General features: G+C 40.4%; 1 protein-coding gene across 1 annotated transcript in view; it reads left to right on the top strand.

The window, feature by feature from the left end:
• Window positions 1-21,191, top strand: part of MBD5 (methyl-CpG binding domain protein 5) — a 225,853-nt gene that overhangs the window by 182,760 nt on the left and 21,902 nt on the right. The window contains exons 11-13 of the mRNA XM_045031982.1: window positions 5,210-6,235; window positions 7,923-8,134; window positions 10,191-11,399. Of these exons, the coding sequence (XP_044887917.1) occupies window positions 5,210-6,235; window positions 7,923-8,134; window positions 10,191-11,399 (2,447 nt within the window). The remainder of the gene's footprint in view (window positions 1-5,209; window positions 6,236-7,922; window positions 8,135-10,190; window positions 11,400-21,191) is intronic.

The raw sequence follows: 21,191 nt of genomic DNA on the forward strand, positions 1-21,191 counted from the left end.
GGACGGAAAAGAAGTACTTCGTCCCTGCAAAAGGGTTTGAGTACTTGTACACCCACCCATCACCAGGTTCATTGGTCATCTCAGCTGCCAATGAGAGGGACAAATGGGGTCCCACCAGTTCCACCCATAAAAATAAGGAGGCCAAGAGGCTGGATTTGTTTGGTCACAAAATTTATTCTACAGCCAGCTCCAGTTTCGGGTGGTAAACCATCAGGCCCTCTTGAGTCGCTGTAAGTTGTGGGATTCTCTCCTCAAGTTCAAGGAGATGGCCCAGGAGTGCTCCCTCCAAATGGCCTGGGACATGGACAATTCAGCTGCCCGGGTGGTCTCTTTGGCGGTGGTCATGCAGCGCAGTTCCTGGCTCCAGACCGCTGGCCTGGCCCAGGGCATGCAGGGCTCTATTCAGGACCTCCCATTTGACAGTGTCTGCCTGTTCTCTGATCAAACAGATGCGCATCCGCATGACCTGAAAGACACACAGGCAACCTTCCACTCTCTGGGGATGCACACTCCTCGTGTTGAGACAGCCATTCCACCTCCTCCGCCACCTCGATAATGGCAGCCTCGACAAAGGCCTCTAAGGAAATGGGACGTCGGGTTCAGCTGCCGCCACCCTTCGTCGTCCCGGTCTCTTGCACATCCTGACCCAAAGAAGCACCAGGGGGCCAGAAGTGCCCATTTTGAGGGTGCACTCGGGAACGACACACCAGTCAACTGCCCAGATCCTTTCCGTTTTTTTCTCAACGGCCTTTTCCCCTACCGCTTGACTTATGTTGGACTGCTGGGTCCTGGACATAGTGGCTCGGGACTACACCCTGCAATTTCTGGCCACTCCTCCCTCCCACTTCTCCATCCTTCTTCAAGGACCCTTCTCACAAGCAACTCCTCATTCAGGAGGTCGAGAAGCTCCAAAGTTTGGGAGCTGTGGAGGAGGTTCCTCGAGACACAGAAGGAAGAGAATTTTACTCCCGTACTTCCTAATCCTGAAGGCAAAAGAGAGCCTCAGACCCATTCTGGACCTACGGGGCCTTAATGAGTCTCTCAAGAAGTTGGAAGTTCCACATGGTCTCCCTGGCCTTCATCATCCCTTCCCTGGATCCAGGGGGAACTCTGGGGGGCGGGGGGGGAAGGAATGCCTCTCTTGACTTAAAGGATTCTTAGTTTCATGTCTCCATATTCCCAGGACACATGCATTTCATGCATTTCATAGTGGCTGGGCGCCACTTCCAGTTCACTCCAGCACTACCCTTTGGCCTGTACTTGGCTCGGGGTGTTCACAAAATGCATGGCACTGATGGTGGCTTTCCTGAGGCGTTGAGGGGTCCAGATCTTCCTGTATCTTGACGACTGGCTCATTAAGGGCAGTTCCGGAGGTGGTCAGCCTAGAATTTCCACAGGTGTGGAACTCCCTGGGTGAACCTGTTCACATCCAGGCAGAACAGAAAGTGTCACGTGTTCTGTTCTCTGCTGGGCAGAGACAAGGGCTGCCTGTTGGATGCCTTCCTGATACTGTAGTTGGGAGCATTAATGTACACCTTCCTGCCGATACCGTTAATCCATAAGATCCTGCTAAAAGTAAAGCAAGACAAAGCGACGGTCATCCTCAAAGCCCCAGCGTGGCCTCATCAACACTGGTTTGGCATGCTGCTGTGTCTTTTGGCACCCACCCCTCTGCAGCTGCCTCTTTGGCCGGATCTGCTGTCCCAGAACCACAGTGCTCTACTGCATCCAAACCTGGCAGTGCTGCACTTGACCGTCTGGCTGCTGGGTGGCTAAGTGGGGAAGAATGCCAGTGTGCCGCTGGTGTCCAGCAGGAAACCCACCTACATTGCAAAATGGAAGTGGTACTCATGTTGGGCCTCAGATCTCCGCATTCATGAGAAAGAGGCCCCACTGCAGGACATCCTTGACTATTTGCTGCACCTTAAGCTCCAGGGACTGTCGCTATCTTCAGTCAAGGTACACCTTGCGGCCAGTTCAGTCTTCCACCCTCTGTTTCAGAGCAGTATTCCAATCTACAAGACCATGAACTCTGAGCCCACCTCCAGGTATTCTGCTTGTGAGTCACCTACAATGGAATCGACACGAGCAAGCACTCAAAGAAGAAAAAACAATTACCCACCTTTGTAACTGTTGTTCTTCGAGATGTATTGCTCATGTCCATTCCATTACCCGCCCTCCTGCCCCTCTGTCGGAGTTGTCGGCAAGAAGGAACTGAGAGGATGCAGGGCTGGTGACACCTGATATACTGCCGCATGAGCATGGCACTTCAGAGGGTACCTACGGATACCACTAAGGCAGCAGTTCTCAAACTGTGGGTCAGGACCCCAAAGTAGGTCGTGACCCCATTTTAATGCGGTCGCCAGGGCTGGTGTTAGACTTTCTGGGGTCCGGGGCTGAAGTTTGAGCCCCACCACCCAGGTCCAAAGCCCGAAGGCATCAGCCTTGGGTGACAAGGCTCCAGTTACAGGCCCCCCACCTGGAGCTGAAGCTTTTGGGCTTTGGCTTTGCCCCCACCCCACCTGGGGCGGGCTCAGGCTTCGATCCTCCCTTGTGGGGTCATGTAGGAATTTTTGTTATCAGAAGGGGGTTGCAGTGCAATGAAGTTTGAGGTCCCCTGCGCTAAGGCAAAAGTCTGCAGCGACCACACACCTGGGCGCGTGCACGCCTACAATGGAATGGACATGAGCAACACATCTTGAAGAACAACCATTTCAAAAGGTGGGTAATTGTTTTTTCTCGTTCACCATTCAGTCCTGCACTAATAGATACCAATATCTACCTGACACATCAGAGCTTGAAATGGGAGTTTTATACTATTAGAAAAGGAAATTTCCCTGCTTTCCAGTGAAATGCAAGTAACTTACCTCTAGCCCTGGAATGTCCTTAAAATATGCTACATCATGTTTGAAAAAGTTACTTAACAATATTTTCAGAGGTTTCTAAAATATAGTAGTTATTTCTGGTTTCTGTTCTCTGGGACCTGTACAATCAAACTCTTGGTACTAAGGATGTCTGGCTTATAGGTATGAGAAATGAAAAATGGTATCAATAAAACATGCTAAAATTATTTCTAAATTATTCATCCCACTCATTTGGGATGAATTACACATTTCATGCATGTTGTTGCCTTTTGGAGCCAATGTGATCATCCCAAACTCATATTAAAAACCAAAAAACCCCAAACCTCTAACATACCATTCCATTATGGTGATGTGGTCATGTTCCATGCAATCGTGTGTGCGCGCGCGCGTGTGTGTGTGAGAGAGAGAGATTTTTTTCTATGACATTTTGTTTTAGATACTTTCTCAGAGACTTTTAGTCTGCAGAAATGGGTATCCACTAGGAGAGTTATCTTGACAGAAAACAAACTTACTTGACGTACTTGTAATCCTCGTTCTCTTACATGTCATTCTATTGCCACTCAACATCCTCATCATCTCAGTGTTTGAAAGGTTCCTTATGAACTAGTTTTATTTTCACTTTTTAATTAGCTTTTTGGGGGAAGCTGCCTACCACTTTGGATATATATTTCCAGACCTCATATTTCTTCCTGTGTACTCAGCCATGTGGAGAGGGACAGTTTGTGTTTTGTTTTACTTTTTTGTCATGGGTTCCAGACTGCTGCCAGGAGAAATTTACTAATCATGAAAGCATTTATACCAGTCTGCTAACATGCTAGCCCTGGGAGCTTGTGAAATCCTGTTCTTGTGATTACCAACTTGATTTCTGTCAACTTCAGCTGCAATATTTTATTTATTTATTTATTTGTTTGTTTCTTTATTTTGCCATAATATTGTAGTTGCTTCCCAGAAAAGAAGGCATGATCCTTGGCCCAAGGAGCTCAACAGTTGACATCTCATGTAATATATATAACTATATGTAATGTTTAACTGTCAATACTTTACACTTCTTGAATGATGGTATTGTGAGTTGTCAGATAAAAAATTGGATTCTGTCTTTAACAATTCTCTCCCAGTTTCCAATAGTATTTGTTTCTGGAGTTTTGCTAAATTATAATTGGTGCTCTCTGATTTTTATCTGATCAGTGGGCTACATAGTGAAATTTGCTGCAGCTTTTCAATAGACGATAACAGAAAAAAAATATTTATTTTATCAAATTAATCTGCATTTTTACTATTTGTTTTCCGAGACCAAGGGCATCTCTTTGGTCACCATATAAGGTTGAAAAGTATGGTTCAAAGGTGGTTACATTCTGTTTTATTTCTCCTGCTCCTCTGACACTCATCTTTTGTGTACAACTACTGTCAATTCAAATAAGAAATCTCCTTCAGGTAGGGGAAAACAGATCATTTATTTGTAGAGTTCAACATTGTTTAAGGCTGATAGACAGATATGCAGAAACAGAAAAACAATAACCAGTCTTGAATAAATAACAGCCTTTATTGTAAATCCATTCAGCAGGGAAGCTTTGGACTTCTCTGCCACTCTAAGCAAAGAATTCATCCAGGCCACCCAAATGACTTTACCTTTTCCTTCAAGAAAACTTCTGTTTTTTCCTTGGCAACTTGTATTTGGCTTTAACGTTTTCTGGAGCTTGACAGTTAAATGTCACAATAATAATAATAGTAATAATAATAATTAATAATGCTTTCCTCCAAAGATAACAGAATTGATGTTTTACAAACAATAATTCACAAAACATACTGTGAGATGGGAAATGTTCTGATCATTTTACAGATGGAAAAAGCAATACAGTGGCAGAGTTGGGAATAGAATCAGGAAACTAGGAGCCAGGATTCATGGATCTAATCTTGGAACCATACTCTTTACCATTAGGTTTTAAGGCCATCGCTGATCATTTTAGTAGTGGATATGGTGTGGGTTCAAGACTGAACATAGTAACAAATGGGTAGTTTTCAGTCCTAGACTAATCCAAAATATAGTTAATAAAATAATGAAATCCTCTTACACAATTCTCTGCTGAAGGAGTTTGAAAAGAAACGTAAGTTTTTCATTTAAGCAGGATTCCAGTTATGATGTGGCAATGGCATTTCTGTGTAGTGTGTGAAATAATTCATTGCAAATTGATTTTAACGTTTTTTAATAAGAAAGACATGCTGTTTGAATTTTCTTCATCTGAGTGTTGAATATAGCTAAATTTGGATGAGTCTAGTTATCGTTGCAATGATGATAGTATTTGTCCTTCAATAAACATTATTAATATATGTATTGTTTTGTGTTACAGGGGGTTCAGGACCATCATCTTCCATAGCCATAGCTGGAACCAGCCAACCTGCCATCACAAAGACAACATCCGTTCTTCAAGATGGTGTTATAGTCACTACTGCAGCTGGAAACCCACTTCCGAGCCAGCTGCCCATTGGGAGTGATTTCCCTTTTGTTGGCCACGAACACACACTTCACTTTCCACAGAACTGCTCTTCAAACAACAATCTTCCGCATTCTTTGAATCCAAACCTTCTCAATTCTCTACCTATCTCTTTGCCAGTGAATCAACAACATCTCTTAAACCAGAATCTATTAAATATACTACAGCCTTCAGCAGGAGAAGGCAAGTCTGAAGTCATACTCAACCCTTTAGGTTTGCTCAACCCAAGTGTAAATGCTGCGCTAGCTTTTCTCTCCAGTGACATGGATGGGCAGGTATTACAACCTGCTCATTTTCAGCTTCTAGCAGCCCTACTTCAGAATCAAGCCCAAGCAGCTGCCATGCTTCCCCTACCATCTTTCAATTTGACCATCTCAGATTTGTTACAACAGCAAAATAACCCTTTACCCTCAGTAACACAGATGACAGCCCCACCAGACCATTTGCCAAGCAATCAGTCAGACAGCAACAGAGCAGAGACCCTTTTAACCAACCCCCTGGGGAACCCTATACCAAGCTTTACAGGCACTGACACTACTTCTAACCCCTTGCTCCTCCCAGCTGTCACTGGGGCCTCAGGATTAATGGCCTTAAATCCCCAGCTGTTGGGAGGTGTCCTGAACTCCGCATCGGGCAACACTGCTAATCATCCAGAGATATCCATAGCAACCTCCTCCCAGGCAACCACTACCACAACCACTACATCATCAGCAGTGACAGCACTGTCTGTCTCAACACTTGGTGGGACAGCAGTGGTGTCAATGGCAGAAACATTGCTGAACATATCTAATAATGCTGGGAATACATCTGGTCCAGCTAAACTCAACAATAACTCTGTGGTGCCACAGCTACTTAACCCTCTACTGGGGACAGGTCTGCTTGGTAAGTTAAATTTTTTCACAGATTTAAAAAAAAAAAAAAGGGTTGGGGGGAGAGTTTCTGATTCTATTTTCTATTATTAAAGACTCCATTTCATTGCACTATTTCTAAAAGGGTTTTGTATGTCACAGGTCATTGAATACTTCTAGAGAAAAACAACCATTACTGTCAGAAATTTTAAATAGCAATTTTTAAAAATTCAGCAATATTTAATACTGTTTTTGGATATAATTTTATTTTCCATTCCCTCATTCTGATGCCACCAAACCTACTACACACACTTAAATACAGTCAGGCAAATTTGACTCCTTTTATTTTTCATGTAATAAAAGCACAGGTGCATCTTTGGGATGCAATGTTTTATTTCAAATATATGTGGCATCACAGGGTTAGTATGAGTAGCTGTGCAGTCCATTAAAAATGGCCAAGTGCATTTTTTCCATTTAAATCAAAAATACGCCAAAACCATAGCACATGTCCTATATGTACATAAAGCACTCCAAGTAAAGCCTTGCACAAGTTCAGTGAAGTAGGTTGCCCCTTCTAGCCCTTGATTGAACATTTCTGTTTTCATATTTCTTTGTTTTTCATTTCTTCGTTGTAGTTTAGAAACTGAAGGTCTCACACCTGACAAGTCCTTACATAACTGATGAACTCTTAAGCCTAAACTGTTCTCCTAAATCTCTAGTCTCTTGATGAATTTACTCAGAACATGTGATATATTTTGTGTTCTGTTCTGTTTGGACTCAATAAGCAAATAACTATACCAGTAGGATGACCAAAATATTGTGTCAAAGAGCTGGAAAGCATTGCAACTTTGTTACTTATGTCAAGCTGCAACTTTGTTACTGTGAACTCAGCCCTATTTTTACAATATAATTTAATTTAGCATTAGGATTGTTATTGAATTAGGATTAATTTTTTTCTAAAATAAAATGTCTTTTGATTTTCATCAGCTGATTCCACAAGCATAAAATTTAGGAAAAACATTAGTTTCTGTTAACTCAAGTGCAAAATCCTCTTTGAGGCTTCTTTTATTTGATAATTTCATAGGATCAGGAGCCGCAAAGTATTTATTTTCCTATTGTTTGTGATATTGTTCTTTTACATTTTAATTTACATAGGAGATTTTTCTTTTGATACAAAATGCAGATTTTTTTTAATATAGCTTGTTTTTCTTGAGATTTTTCTCCTGTATCTAGAAAAGAGAGGACTAGTAGAGTTAGCTAGTGTATTTTTGTGTTCAAGAGGCCTTGGATCATTGTGTAGTCGGGTCAAACAGCAGTGTCATAGTTACCAAAAGGTTGGGAGAGGGGAGGATGTTGGTATGGTATGAAGCAGTCGCTCTTTGGAAGCTAAGAATGGATTTCCAAGAAAATGAATACCACTGATGCTCATTCTACTGTACCTGGCTGTGTGCTCTTCCAGAATGAAAGACAGTCATGTCAGAATCCTTTAGAAAGAGTCCACATATAGATGTAACCTGAAAGAAAGAATGCTGAAGAAATGAAGGAATAAACAGTAGGAGACATGTTCCTTGAGATCGTGGTACAGAAGATGTCATGGGAAAAGTTTTGTTGTACAGAGAGTGTCAGTATTTGTTTACCATTCAGTTAAAATGTGACTCAAGGAAACTCACGGACTCTTGAAAACTATGCTGACTTACTTTTCCATATGTTTGGAATTGCAGGTGACATATCGTCAATAAACACTACTTTGAATAACCATCAACTGACTCATCTCCAGTCACTGTTAAACAACAATCAGATGTTTCCTTCAAATCAGCAGCAACATCAGCTTCTCCAGGGGTACCAGAATCTCCAGGGGTTTCAAGGGCAACCCACAATTCCTGGATCAGCTAACAACTCAAACCCCATGGCTTGTCTGTTTCAAAATTTTCAGGTAGAAAGCATAGTGAAATCAATATTGAGTGAATTCAAACATTTCTAATAGTAGAATTGGTATCCATATTCTGCTTTTTCATTGAATGTTTAAAACAATCTATTTTATTGCAGTTGGTTGCCTTTTTTAGTATGTATTTTGTATTTGCAAATCAGAAACACATGTTACTGAAATTATATATCTTTATAAGTTTAGTGTCATTTTTATTTTATTGGAACTACTTATGATGTGCATCTATTGACAGCTGTTATTAACTTTCAGGAGTTGTTAATTCGCTTTTAAAGTGTGATCATAAACTCCTGGTTGAGAATAAATTGTTGAGACTGAATGGTAAAAAGTTAACATAGTTGTCAGTTAATAGGAAATAGGAGGTGATTGTGAGTAACTGACTTTTTCTAATAGTGCCCGTTAAAGTAAATGGCAAGTACCATTGATTTAGGGGATGTTGGATCAGGCCCATACTGTTTAGGACAGACATATAATAAAATTTTTGAAAAAAATGATATTTCCCTTTCACATTTCCATCCAAACAGACAATTCTGCTGATAATGTAAATTCAGATGTTCAAGTAACAGAATGACAGTGAAAGTATCAACTGAGATAGAGAACAAAAATAGAGTTACAGTGTATACTTAACATTATTATAGTGCTGCAGAACTGAGAACATGAAGGCAGCAGAAATGTAGGTGATAGTGCCAGAAAAGCTTTTATTCTTTAAGAAGAAAAAAGACAACATATCATTTTGTCAGTCTAGACAACTAGAAATTTCCCTGTGTTTGCAAAATCGCAGTAATCTAACTGCCTATTAACCCCTTCACATTTTTTAATTATGTGAGTTACATTAGCTGTATCTTCATATTTTCTCTTTGTGTCCTGAATTATGTAAGTGTTTAGTAATGGTAAGTATTTAAAGCAGTAGTCACAAATATTTGGCTTCACTAGTTAAAGCATCTTTTCTATTCAGACTTTCACAAGTATTAATATTGCTTATTATCTTTATTTCACTCTCATGACATGTACATGACAAATACTAACATAATATGCAAGGTTCCTCAAAATGTAATTTAGTTTATAATAGACAATGCATGATAATAGCTACAGTGCAAAGGGTTGGTGACATGGTTGATGTGGGATAGAAGTAGTTAGACTTCCCAAAAGAAGTGTATAAGAAGGGAAAGGAAAGGTCACTTTCACATGACAAATAGGAGGCAATTTCAAGCCTATGGGTTGTATCCAAAAAAATACAAAGCAGAGTGTGGGTAGAGACAAAAAGAGCACTTTTAAGAGTGAAACTGGGGAGGAAAGTAGAGACTGAGGGAGGAATAGGAGGAAATAGATTTGGGTACAGTGATATGAGCATGGATTAAGTTGTTTAGGACTTTGAATGTAAGAATGAGGATATTGGACTTCATTCAGAAAAGGAGAGCACTCAGAAAGGTGGGTGGAAATGTGGCTACAAAAGGAGGGATTTGAAAGTTTTATCTCAAATACCACCTGTTATTACAAAGCTTTGTCTTTTTGAACAAAGTGTGAAAGCTAGTGTTGTGTTCATATGCATATTATTTTATGTTTTGAGTTGCCTTTTCATTTTCTGATTCTCTTCATTGAGTGACAATCTTTGTCACTTATGCATAGAGCCCTACCAAATTCATGGCCATGAAAAACATGTCTCAGACCATGAAATCTGGCTATTGTGGGGGGTTGCGATATTGCCACCCTTACTTCTGTGTTGCCTTCAGAGCTGGGCGGCAGGAGAGCAGAGGCTGCTGGCCAGGCACTCAACTCTGAAGACAGTGCCACTGCCAGCAGCAGCTGTAGGGAAGGTGGCATGGAATATACTGTATGAACACATTTGCGAAATTATCTGATTATGCCAATCAGTGAAAAACGTGTGATTTCTCCACGATTTAAGTAGCCCTCTGCTTATGTACAACAATGACAAAATGTGTCATTGATATGTAACCATCACAGTTACTGAATTGAATGAATGTGTCTTCTGAAATATAGCATTCAATGAAAACATAAATTTCTATAATTTTTCCTTCCTATTTTTAAGGTGAGAATGCAGGAAGATGCTGCTCTTTTAAACAAAAGAATGATCACTCAAATGGGTATAACATCAGTTCCTGAGAGTTCCAACACTACCCTTCCTCCTTTTCAAGATACATCTTGTGATTTGCAGCAAAGGACTGAACCAACTGTAGGACAACAGGCAAAGGATGGCCTCAGTGTAGCTGCTCAGGGTGATTCTTCAGTCGATGCTATCTACAAAGCAGTCGTAGATGCTGCAAGCAAAGGAATGCAAGTAGTAATCACCACTGCAGTTAGCAGTACAACACAAATGAGTCCCATTCCAGCTCTGAGTGCCATGAGTGCCTTCACAGCCTCAATTGGTGACCCATTAAATCTTTCTAGTGCTGTCAGTGCAGTAATCCATGGAAGAAACATTGGTGTTTCTGATCACGACGGTAGGATAAGAAACACTAGGGGGACACGAATACTGAAGAATTCAGAACACAGTAAAAATTCAAGTGAAGGGGATGGATTTGAATATTACAAGTCAGCAGGTTGCAACACACCCAGAAGACAGTGGGAAGAGGAGCAAAATCCTGGAGGAGAGATAAATAGGTGGAAGTGTGAGGAGTTTTTAGACCATTCAACCCATGCCCACAGCAGTCCTTGCCATGAAAGGCCCAATAACATCTCCACACTGCCATTGTTACAGGGTGAGCAGCATCAGATACTGTTACCACAGAGAAACTGTCAAAGTGATAAAATGTTGGAGGAGAATTTCAGGTATAACAATTACAAAAGAACTATGATGAGTTTTAAAGAGAGACTGGAGAACACTGTGGAAACATGTGCACACATAAATGGAAATAGGCTTCAACAAAGTAGAGGGTTTGGAGAGTTGCTGAACACTTCTAAACAAGACCTAGTCATGGAGGAGCAATCTCCAAGTTCCTCAAATAGTTTGGAAAGTTCTCTAGTTAAAGACTATATCCATTATAATGGAGACTTTAATGCCAAAAGCATTAATGGGTGCGTGCCTAGCCCTTCAGATGCTAAAAGCATCAGCAGTGAAGATGACCTAAGGAATCCAGATTCCCCTTCTTCAAATGAGTTGATACATTACAGGCCGAGGACGTTTAATGTTGGCGACTTGGTCTGGGGCCAAATAAAAGGACTGACTTCATGGCCTGGAAAATTAGTAAGAGAAGAAGAAGTTCACAATTCATGTCAACAAAACACTGAGGAGGGGAAGGTATATATACACACTCATATATATTTTGTGTATGTATGTATATATATATATATATATATATATGTATATCTAGTCAAAGAATTATCTTGGTCTAATATTTATTTTTGGATTCTGTTCTTATTTTAATGAATTGTGGAACTAATGGGCTTTTGATCCCTGGTTCATGAGGATAGCTTTTATGAAACTATTTATTTCACCAAAAATATTGTTGTAGTTGCACAATGAGAAACTTATACAAATCGCATAAGGAAACATATTAGGCAGTATTCTGGCCTGAATTATGTCCTGCTAAGTCACTTGTTCACATAAGACTTTTATTATACAAAAAATATTGTGCTTTAATGCACTATTGTTTAACTTATGATTTAGAGCCTTCTGAACTTCTGGCTGTGCCTAAGGTTACTGACTTGATGTGCAAAGCATGAGTGGGTATCTAGAAATGGCAGAAATTGCAAAGTGTAGAGCTGATCTAACCAAAATAAGGATTTTGAAAGAAGTTAAAGCAGTTTCACCCTATCTCTGACTTGCCCAACTGATACTTCTGGTATGCAGCAGAAAAACTATTAAAAATATTTGGCCTGGACAGCAGAACATGAAAGATCCTTTTCTAGTGATAGTGGTTTTAGTTTGCTCCTTTGTGCTGGAGTTTAATGTCACCTAGCACAAGGTATACTGTTGGCAGGGAATTCTTATCATTACCAATGACTTAACAGTGTATTCTGTTTTATTAAGGAAACTATTTCAATCCTTATTTTCTACTGTTTGCAAAACTTTTTTGTTTTTCTGCAGTCCTCATAAATACAAAACTATTTCATACTGTATGTCCCTCCCCATCCTGAGCCACCGCAGAAACCACTCAGACTCCCTTCTTTTAGTGTCCACTCTGTATAATTCATTCAAGTCCTCTACACCAGTACTTGTACATGCAGTACAGCAATTCTGTTACCTATGACCCTGTTGCCTTCAGCCTCCATTCATCAGGGCCCTGGGAGGTAAAGGGCTCTCCCTTCCTTGGGAACTCCTTCAGTCTGGGCTCAGCTAGCCTTGTCCTCCCTCCTCTGACCCTTCACTTCTTTTATCAAGCTATTGTGCTGGTGGGCTAGTTAATTCTTTAACTCACCCACCAACCCCATGTCTGATTAGCTAATTCCTCCTTATACCATCGCTCAGGGAAACTAATTGAGGCCACAGTGATCATAATATTGATCCATCTGTTAGGCCTCCACACTGTCTCTCATACACACACACTCATTATATAATAAAAAATATTTTACTAAACATTCATTCAGGAAATAATACTGCTAGTATTTTTAAATTAACAAATCAAAATCTAGGTAAAGAATTTTTAATTTCTGAAATTAAGAAATTAATAGAAAACTATTATCGATTTTCATGCCCCCATCTAATTTACTTCAGTTGAAACCATGATAGAAGCTATCATATTTAAGCACAATTGATCCTACTGCTAGTAGGATTTCTCTAACCAGAGTGTACCTGGATTTTTCCCCTCAAATTGTTATAGTCGTGTTATGAAACTGTTACAAATTGTCTGGGATGATTTGGCTAGCGTGGTTTTAGCCAAAGCTTCTCATTCTTCAGATGGCTTGTTCATTGTTCTCTGCTCCCCACATAGGTTTTGAAGAGAGACACACTGATCTTCAGAACAAGATTATATACTTCAAATAAATGAACTTGTTTTAACAATTGTAATTCAATAAATAAGAATTTACTGAGCTACAAAGTTAGATCCCAAAATCACTAGCCCATTTTGAAAATGTAAGCCTAATTTTTCAAATATTGTTGATCACATACTTCAAAAGAAAAGGAAAAAAATAAGTGTGAAGTGAGGGAGAGGAGAGTATGGTACTCTCCATCAGAGTTCTGCTGTGGTGCCACTCAGTACCTTTATGAACATTATAGTACTAAAGAACACATTTTTCAAAATACATCAATGTCCAATATTTATTTATTTGATAACTTCACAACAGTAATTATGTGTTCCTTTTTGTAAGATTGTTTCAGTACATTTTTAAGAAGTTGCTCTTTGTGCCCTTTATAACAGAGAAGATCTATATATCATCAGTTGCATTCCTTAAGAGTACTGCATCAATTAGCTGAACAATATCAAAAGTTAATTTCTTATCTATTTGTTTTTATACAGGCCTTAGTACTTCCATTTTGTTAGTTGTTTTTTTTTTACTTTATTGCACATTATATTAATTGTATGTAGAATCCCAAACAAAATTAATGAAAATTGCATATGTTGCTGATACCTTCTAAACTCTTTCTATGTAGTTCAAAATTTTGCTGCTTCCAGAATGTTGTCAAGGCAGCTCATATCCCTGGTAAGAGAGAGTCTGTCCCACTGTTCGTCAACAAGCACTGTGGCTGACTAAAGGAGCTTTGGATTAGAAGGCCCTCCATCTTTCAGGAGGATGTTATGTATTTAGCCTCCCCAGTTGGAAAGATGGTGTAAATGGCAGTTACAAGGATAGGATAGGGATTGAGATTGAATACTGGAGAGTAGAGGAATGTGAAAGACAGAAGAGAAGACTTAAATAGAAAAATGACTTACATATTCCCATTTCTGGGTGAAAATAGAGAGGAACTCTGATGTTCATAATTGCATTTCTCGTTCTTTTGTGCATTTGACCAACCACTCCTATAAGCTGCTGTACAGCCACATGTTTTGGAAATTTAGTGTGAAGCCAGCAAAGTCAACTCATTTTGCAGTGCAAAAGATCTTCAGGAATGATATGTATCAAGAAATCCTGGAATTATGGAACTCTTAATATCGTTCCCTATTAGTAGTTTTGAAAATTCATTGTATGAGGAACTTGTAAATTATCTTTATACGCATTTGTACCTATGGTATGTTATTTTTTTCACGCTATGGCAATAGTTTTGCTATGTTGCAATGAGTTCTGTTGTGTATTACGTAGAAAATGCCTGTTTGACTTAACTTCCATTTATCACAGCATTTTACTACTTTTAAGGGAATACATATGGAGTGGCATTTTTTCATCGGTTTCTGTTCAAATAGCAACTGGAAGCTTTTGGATGGTGTTCTATCAGGAAAGAAGGAGTGTTAACCAAAGTTTTCTGTTGTTTTGTTTTGGGCAATTGGAAAATTAAGGAGCAAACTGAAGAAAGTTCAGTGGGAGCAGCAAAACCATCTAGATGGAGGAAACAAGGAATGATCATGTTAGATTAGGTTATTAGTGTCTGAGAAAAACAAGGGAAGTGGAAAGCAAAACAAGATGTCAGCAGAATAAGGATGAAAGTGAGAAAAGAGAAAAAACTTTACTGAGAAATCCACCTGAAAAGATCATGCTGCTGGCTGTCTCATGTTGCACTGTCGGTCTACATAGGCTTGAATACACAATTTAGAACTTTTCTTTATGCCTGATGAGTAATATCTTATCACTAAGGCAGCAAGAAGCTGCTTTGCAATATGAGGTTACTGACACAACTGCCAGAATAGGTAATTCTCATACACAGGAAATTCATTGTTCTTTCTATTGTGGTGGCCGGGCTCACACATCATTATTCTAGCATATGATGATTTGCATAGTGGAAGGATCCTTCTAGAGCTTGGGGAGGCGGGGTGGGTGTGGAATATTGAATTTGGTCTTTTTAAAAAAAGAATTACAGTACCATCCCAGTGAGTCACTGCTAATACAGTTCCTATACTGGTGCAGGGCAGAGTTTGATTCTCAATTCTGACTTTATCTCTCAAACCTAATAAGGCCAGGAGCATGGTGTAAGCTGCATGCACAGCCAGTGACAGGAGGGTGTGGTTTTCACTAAATAGGTAAAGGACAGTGATGAAGAATGTCAAAGTGAGTTCTTCCAGACCTAAACAGGAAGGATGGTTTTCAGAACAGGATGGTAAAAACAAAACAGCTTGTGGGATCTAAAACCTGTATGAATGTAGAAAATCACCCACTTTCCACCAAAGAGACAGGGTGTAAACAATAGCTAGCCTTATGGTAGTGATTTGAAGAAATCCAGAATTGAATTTCAGATATTGACATTACTACAGGATGGAGCTGGTTTACTGTGTTAGGACTCTCAGCTGCTTAGGCTCTAGACAAGCTCAAAAGCTTGTCTCTCTCACCAACAGAAGTTGGTCCAATAAAAGACATTACCTCACCCACCTTGTCTCTCTAGGCTCTAGATTCATGTTTCTGACCTGAGTTTGACTAAGGCAGGATGTAATCAACCAAAGAGTTAATTGGAGTGGGCCAGATTTAATGTCATCTGACATAAAAAAATAGAATCCAACAAAGTGTTTCAAAATTTGAATTACTGTGTAATAGTCTATGCCAACATACCACGATAACAATCAACCTGTCTTAAATGCCTTATTGCTTAAATACTACTGTAACTTATTCTCTTTCAGATTACTTCCAAGTTCTTAGCTAATAACTATCTGACAGTGAAATGTTTGCAGTCTCAAAGAGCAGAGGTTTTTAAATGCTATTTATTGGAACTTTCTAGGAAATTCAGTTTACTGAGCATCGTAAAAGCTTTGTACAAAACTGTTTGACCTACTGTTATGCTGTCATAAATATTTTCCCACAGATATGTGTACAATGCTTGATTTTTAGAGGGGCTGAGCTCTCCCAGCTCCAACTGAAGTCAGTAGATATGATTTCTCAGTACTTCTGAAAAGTTTGTACATATTGTTTACTACTGTAAATGGTTATTTCAAGGTAAAGATGTCTGACACTAATAACTTTATTTCCTCACTAAACATAACTTTTTCTTTAATACCACATTACGTTAACCATATGTTGATATTAACTGTTCTTCCGAAAAGTAAACGCTAATAGATTTCACATTATAATATTTACCAGGAAGAAACTCCCTCACTAAGGAGTTTATTCCAATTAACTGTTTAGTACAAGATCTATTACTATTCAATACATGTTCAGGTAAATCACTAAACTGAATAATAGTGCTTAATAATAAAATAGCTTACCATTAAAATAGTTTACATTTATACTGGGAGACATAAGGTGTACAGTTCTCAGAAGGTTGTGTATACCTAACTATTTTGTATATCCTCGGTACAGATACTATATCTCTCAGCATCCATTCTTTCCTCTATAATTTAGTAAAGTTTTAGGAGATGAAGGCTCAGACAAAATACAGTTTTACCCGGTAATTCTGTTAAATCTGAAAACTGCCAGATTTTTTTAGATAGCAATTCTTCAAATGTCTTACAAAATTAATTAAGATTGAAATGGTTAATTTGATATCCAGTTAACTTCATATTCAGTAACATTGTTTCCATTAGCATTATTAAACATTTTAAGCATTATAAATATAGTACTTAAATGTTAACCCCTTTGGTGTTGTTGGAGCTGTTTTTTCACTAGTAAGTGTTTTATGCCTTTTTCATTAGTGCATCCTTAGAACTATTTTTGCTCACAGCTCCAGAGAGTTAGTTCTTTGATGTTTCAAACTAAAATTAAGTAATTTATCTGTGTTTTATATAGATATGTATACTATTATAAAGTTAGATTATGAAAGGAATTCTCTTGAGCAATTTCCTGATGGAACATTATTCTTATAGTAAAAGAAAAAGCCACCTAAGGGTTTTTTTATTTAATAATTTGGAAGTGTCCAAAGTCTAGCCTATTGTACAATTTAGTCTTGCTTCATGGAAATGAGATCCCCATGTGCAGACCTTACCATAATGGCTCTTATCTTGTCAAGTTCTGGATCTGCTATATCCCCAGATTTCATTTGTAGATATATAAGCTTAAGAAATGTTATACACCTCTACCCTGATAACGCTGTCCTCGGGAGCCAAAAAATCTTACCGCGTTATAGGTGAAACTGCGTTATATCAAACTTGCTTTGATCCACCGGAGTGCGCAGCCCCGCCCCCCTGGAAAATCAGCTTCATAGTGCATTTAAATTATTTTAGTGATTCAGTTAAGTTGTTTTAGGAGAGAAATTTTGAATTTTCAGAACAAATTTATTCAAGATCTTTCATGTCATTCATATCAGTACTTAATTTCCGTTTAATGATTTATTATGCTTTATGCATTCATAAAATCTTTATATTTATCATTAATTCAACAAACTTTACAAAAAGCTCTTGTTAAATGAGGCATAGATTAAAAATTAAGAAATACAAACAAAAAATAATTAATAAAGATAAGAAAATGAATGTTAGATTTTAAAAATCATGTTTTAAATGTGCTTTTGTAAATTAAACTGAACTCAAAGCTATTTTGCTAATCAAAAGTGAAGTTTAAATGGTTAATGTTTTAATACAGGGGTTGGGACCCCTCAGGGGGTCACAAGGTCATAACATGTGGGGTCATGAGCTGTCAACCTCCACCCCAAACTCCACTTGCTTCCAGCATTTATAATGGTGTTAAATATATTAAACAGTGTGTTTAATTTATTAGGGGGATCGCACTCAGAGGCTTGCCATGTGGAAGGAGTCGCCAGTAAAAAAGTTTGATACCCACTCTTTTAATATAATTTCAAAATGTGCAGCTCTAGTAAATCAGTAGTAGTGGTAGTATTCGTATTAGTATTATTTTGTATCAATAATTTTTAGTACCTGTGAAATGGTACCGATTTTTATATCCAGTAGCTTAAATTCAGTAGTTGGGTATGAATACATAATTTCAATTGATTTTAATGAGAGTTGTATGTGCACTACCAAAGCTAGTGTTTGGCCTGGTGGGGTTTCTTTAAGCAGTAGTGCAGATATATTTTTTTTTCATTATTATTCTTTTAGCACCTGATTCAGCAAAGCCCTTAAGTTTCATTGACTTTAAAGGGACTTAAGCACATGCTTAAAATTAAGCACATGTTTAAGTGATTTGTGAAATAGGGGTAGACTTGAACATGTGCTTAACTACTTTTCTGAAGTGGAGCCTTAGGGACTTAAATTTAAGTTTAAATATATTAGAGTATGAAGTAATATGAAATTCTTCGAGTGCTTGCTCATGTCGATTCCATTCTAGGTATGCGCGCTCCCATGTGCACCGTCGTCGGAGATTTTTGCCTTACCGGTATCTGTAGGCTCGACTGCAGAGCCCTCTTGAGTGCCACACTCATACATCAGTATATTAGGCTGCCTGCCCTATGCCTTCTTAGGTCCTTCTTACTGCCCATGACGGTTGGTTGGAGCACCTTGTCTTGCATTGCAAGAGCGTTAAGTGCCCGTTATTATTCCCTTTGTATATAGTTCTTAGGTACTTAGTCAATTTAAGTAAGTGTTAGTTGTTGGTTTAGTAGTTTAGACTTCACCCTGGAGCGGGGTATGCCCCATTCCCCAGGCTTCAAGCCGTGTTCGTCATGCAACAGGCCAATGCCTATCAGTGACCCCCACAGCAGTTATTTGACGTGCTTGGGGGAATCCCATGTAAAGGACAAGTGCAGGATTTGAAAAAACTTTCGTCCCAGAACCAGGAAGGAGAGGAACAGCTGCCTGAAAGCCCTCCTGATAGAGGCCATGCTTCGCCCGGCATCAGAGCCCTCCCCTCCGGACTCTGCTCCCAGCACTTGAGCATCACTGCGGAGCACCCCACCAGTACAGCGATCCTTCCGGCACCGTTCCCGCCGCCAGTGCCCAAGAAGCAGCAGAAGAAGGGTTTCCCGGCACCATCCACGGAGGGGAAGGGAGCTCTGGGCAAAGGACCTAGTTCAGGGCACGTGCCCACCCTGGAGCTAGAGGGGAGTACCACTATGGTCGGACCCCCTAGCCCAGCCAGGGATCCACCTCCAAATCCCAGCAGCCATAGGGAATCCCGGCTCTGATGGGGACCTTCATTGCCCGAGACGGCCCAGGTGGCCAAAAGCCTGGTGGGCCTGTTGGCATTGCAGATGCCTTGCCAGGCACTGGACGTGGCTATGGCCCTGCAATCCAAGGGCAAGCCAGCCGTGGGACCTCCCCAAAGGACAGGGGAGCACCATCAGTGCCCGGATCACAGGCATTCGTCCCCGTCCCCATGGCCTAGGACCCCAGTCCCACAACCTTGGTTGCCGTCTAGAAGGTCCTGGTCCCCAGCACTGCAGCGTCCTTCTTGAGGCACAGAACACCAGAATCGAGGTACTGGTCCCTGCATTCCCAGCACCAGCCAGCCTTCCACCTACGATCTCCTTGGTGCAGATCTCTATCGTTTAGGCAGTCTAGGCATCCGTTCCCGCCAGGGTGGGACCACTCACCATCATGGCACCAATCTCACTGCCCCGGTACCGGATGAGGGACAGGTGGCAATCCCCTCCCTCTAGACATGGATCTCTGACAAGGGTTAGTTGGCAGACGCAGGTCTCCCCACCCCCACCATGGTCACCAGAGCGGGGCTGGTCCAAATTGGAGCCAGGGTTCAGCCCATCATCAAAAGGGTACGATCCCCATCAACCTGCAAGACCAGCATGGCAGTGGCGTGGCAGCAGGGCCAGTGGCCTGCTCAATGATGCCGGTTCCATAATCCCACCACTCTTTCCTGGCCGCCTCGGACAAACCCCTGGCACTGCTGGCACCAGGTTCAGAACATGGTGCAGAATCCATCATGGGGGCAGCACAACAGGTGCCAATGCCCAAGGAGCTATCCCCAAAAAGGGAACTCGCCCATCCCCCTGCGATGCCCTCATTGTCTTCATCGACGGACAAAGTGGTGGCGTGGACCTCCCAGGCTGGCAGTCGCCCTGACAACTTTAAGGAGCACCAGGCTCTTCTTTAAAAGGTGGCTACTAACTTAAACCTCGAAATTGAGGAGTTGGCAGAGCAATCAGGCGACCTGTTTGACGTCATACCGTCCTCCATCCTGGCACGCATCACGCTGCCTGTCCACCCCGGGGGTCCTAAAGATTGCTAAAATGCTCTGACAGACCCCAGCTTCAATTCCACCCACATCCAAAAGGGCGGAAAAGAAGTATTACATCCCCACAAAGGGGTTAAAATATCTCTACACACGGCCCCAGCAGGGTTACCGGTTGTGTCCGCAGTTAATGAGAGGGACAGGTGAGTGGCACACTGAAAAATAAAGACGCCAAACAACTAGACTAAGGATGGCGCCCCAATCAAGTACCTGGATCCACCATCCTATTCTTTCCTCAACTGCCTGCACCCCTTCCAGTTGGCATGGTTGCAAGTGACATTGGACTGTTGGGTGCTACAACCTTGGCTACAACCTACAGTTCTCAGCTGCCCTTCCCTTCCACCTCCCTTCTCCATCCCTCTTCAGGGACCCTTCTCACAAGCAACTCATTGCTCAGGAGGTGGAAAACCTCCTAAGGCTGCGGGCGGTAGAGGAGGTCCCTCGGGATAGGAGGGGAAATGGATTCTACTCCCGATATTTCCTAATCCCGAAAGCAAAAGGGGACCTAAGATGCATCCTGGACCTCCATTGCCTCAATGAACATTTCAGAAAGTGGAAGTGTAGGAGCAGGATTTTATAATTGTACTATGAGAATTAATGTATGATTTGGTTTTATTTTGTTAGCCATTTTTTTTAAATAGCAGAAAGAAATGACCCTTTGGGACTATGGGATTTTGTTTTTATAGGCATTAGAAATTGGGCTTTTTTAGTTTTTTGTTTTAAGGTTTAGTTAGTAAGAGACAGAATTTTGTATTGTATTTATGTTAAGTAAATTAAGGGAACGTTGAAGGCCTGGGCCTTAATGTGAATTGTTTTGGTTATAAAATTTAGCAAAATGTTATTTTGTTTGATATAAAATATTGCTGTTTGCATTTTTAAAGATTTTTGTAAAAGACTGTGAATAAAAAATACATGCATTAAAAAAAATAAGGTG

The sequence above is a fragment of the Mauremys mutica genome, chromosome 10 (assembly GCF_020497125.1).
Source record: "Mauremys mutica isolate MM-2020 ecotype Southern chromosome 10, ASM2049712v1, whole genome shotgun sequence".
Taxonomy (NCBI): Eukaryota; Metazoa; Chordata; order Testudines; family Geoemydidae; genus Mauremys; species Mauremys mutica.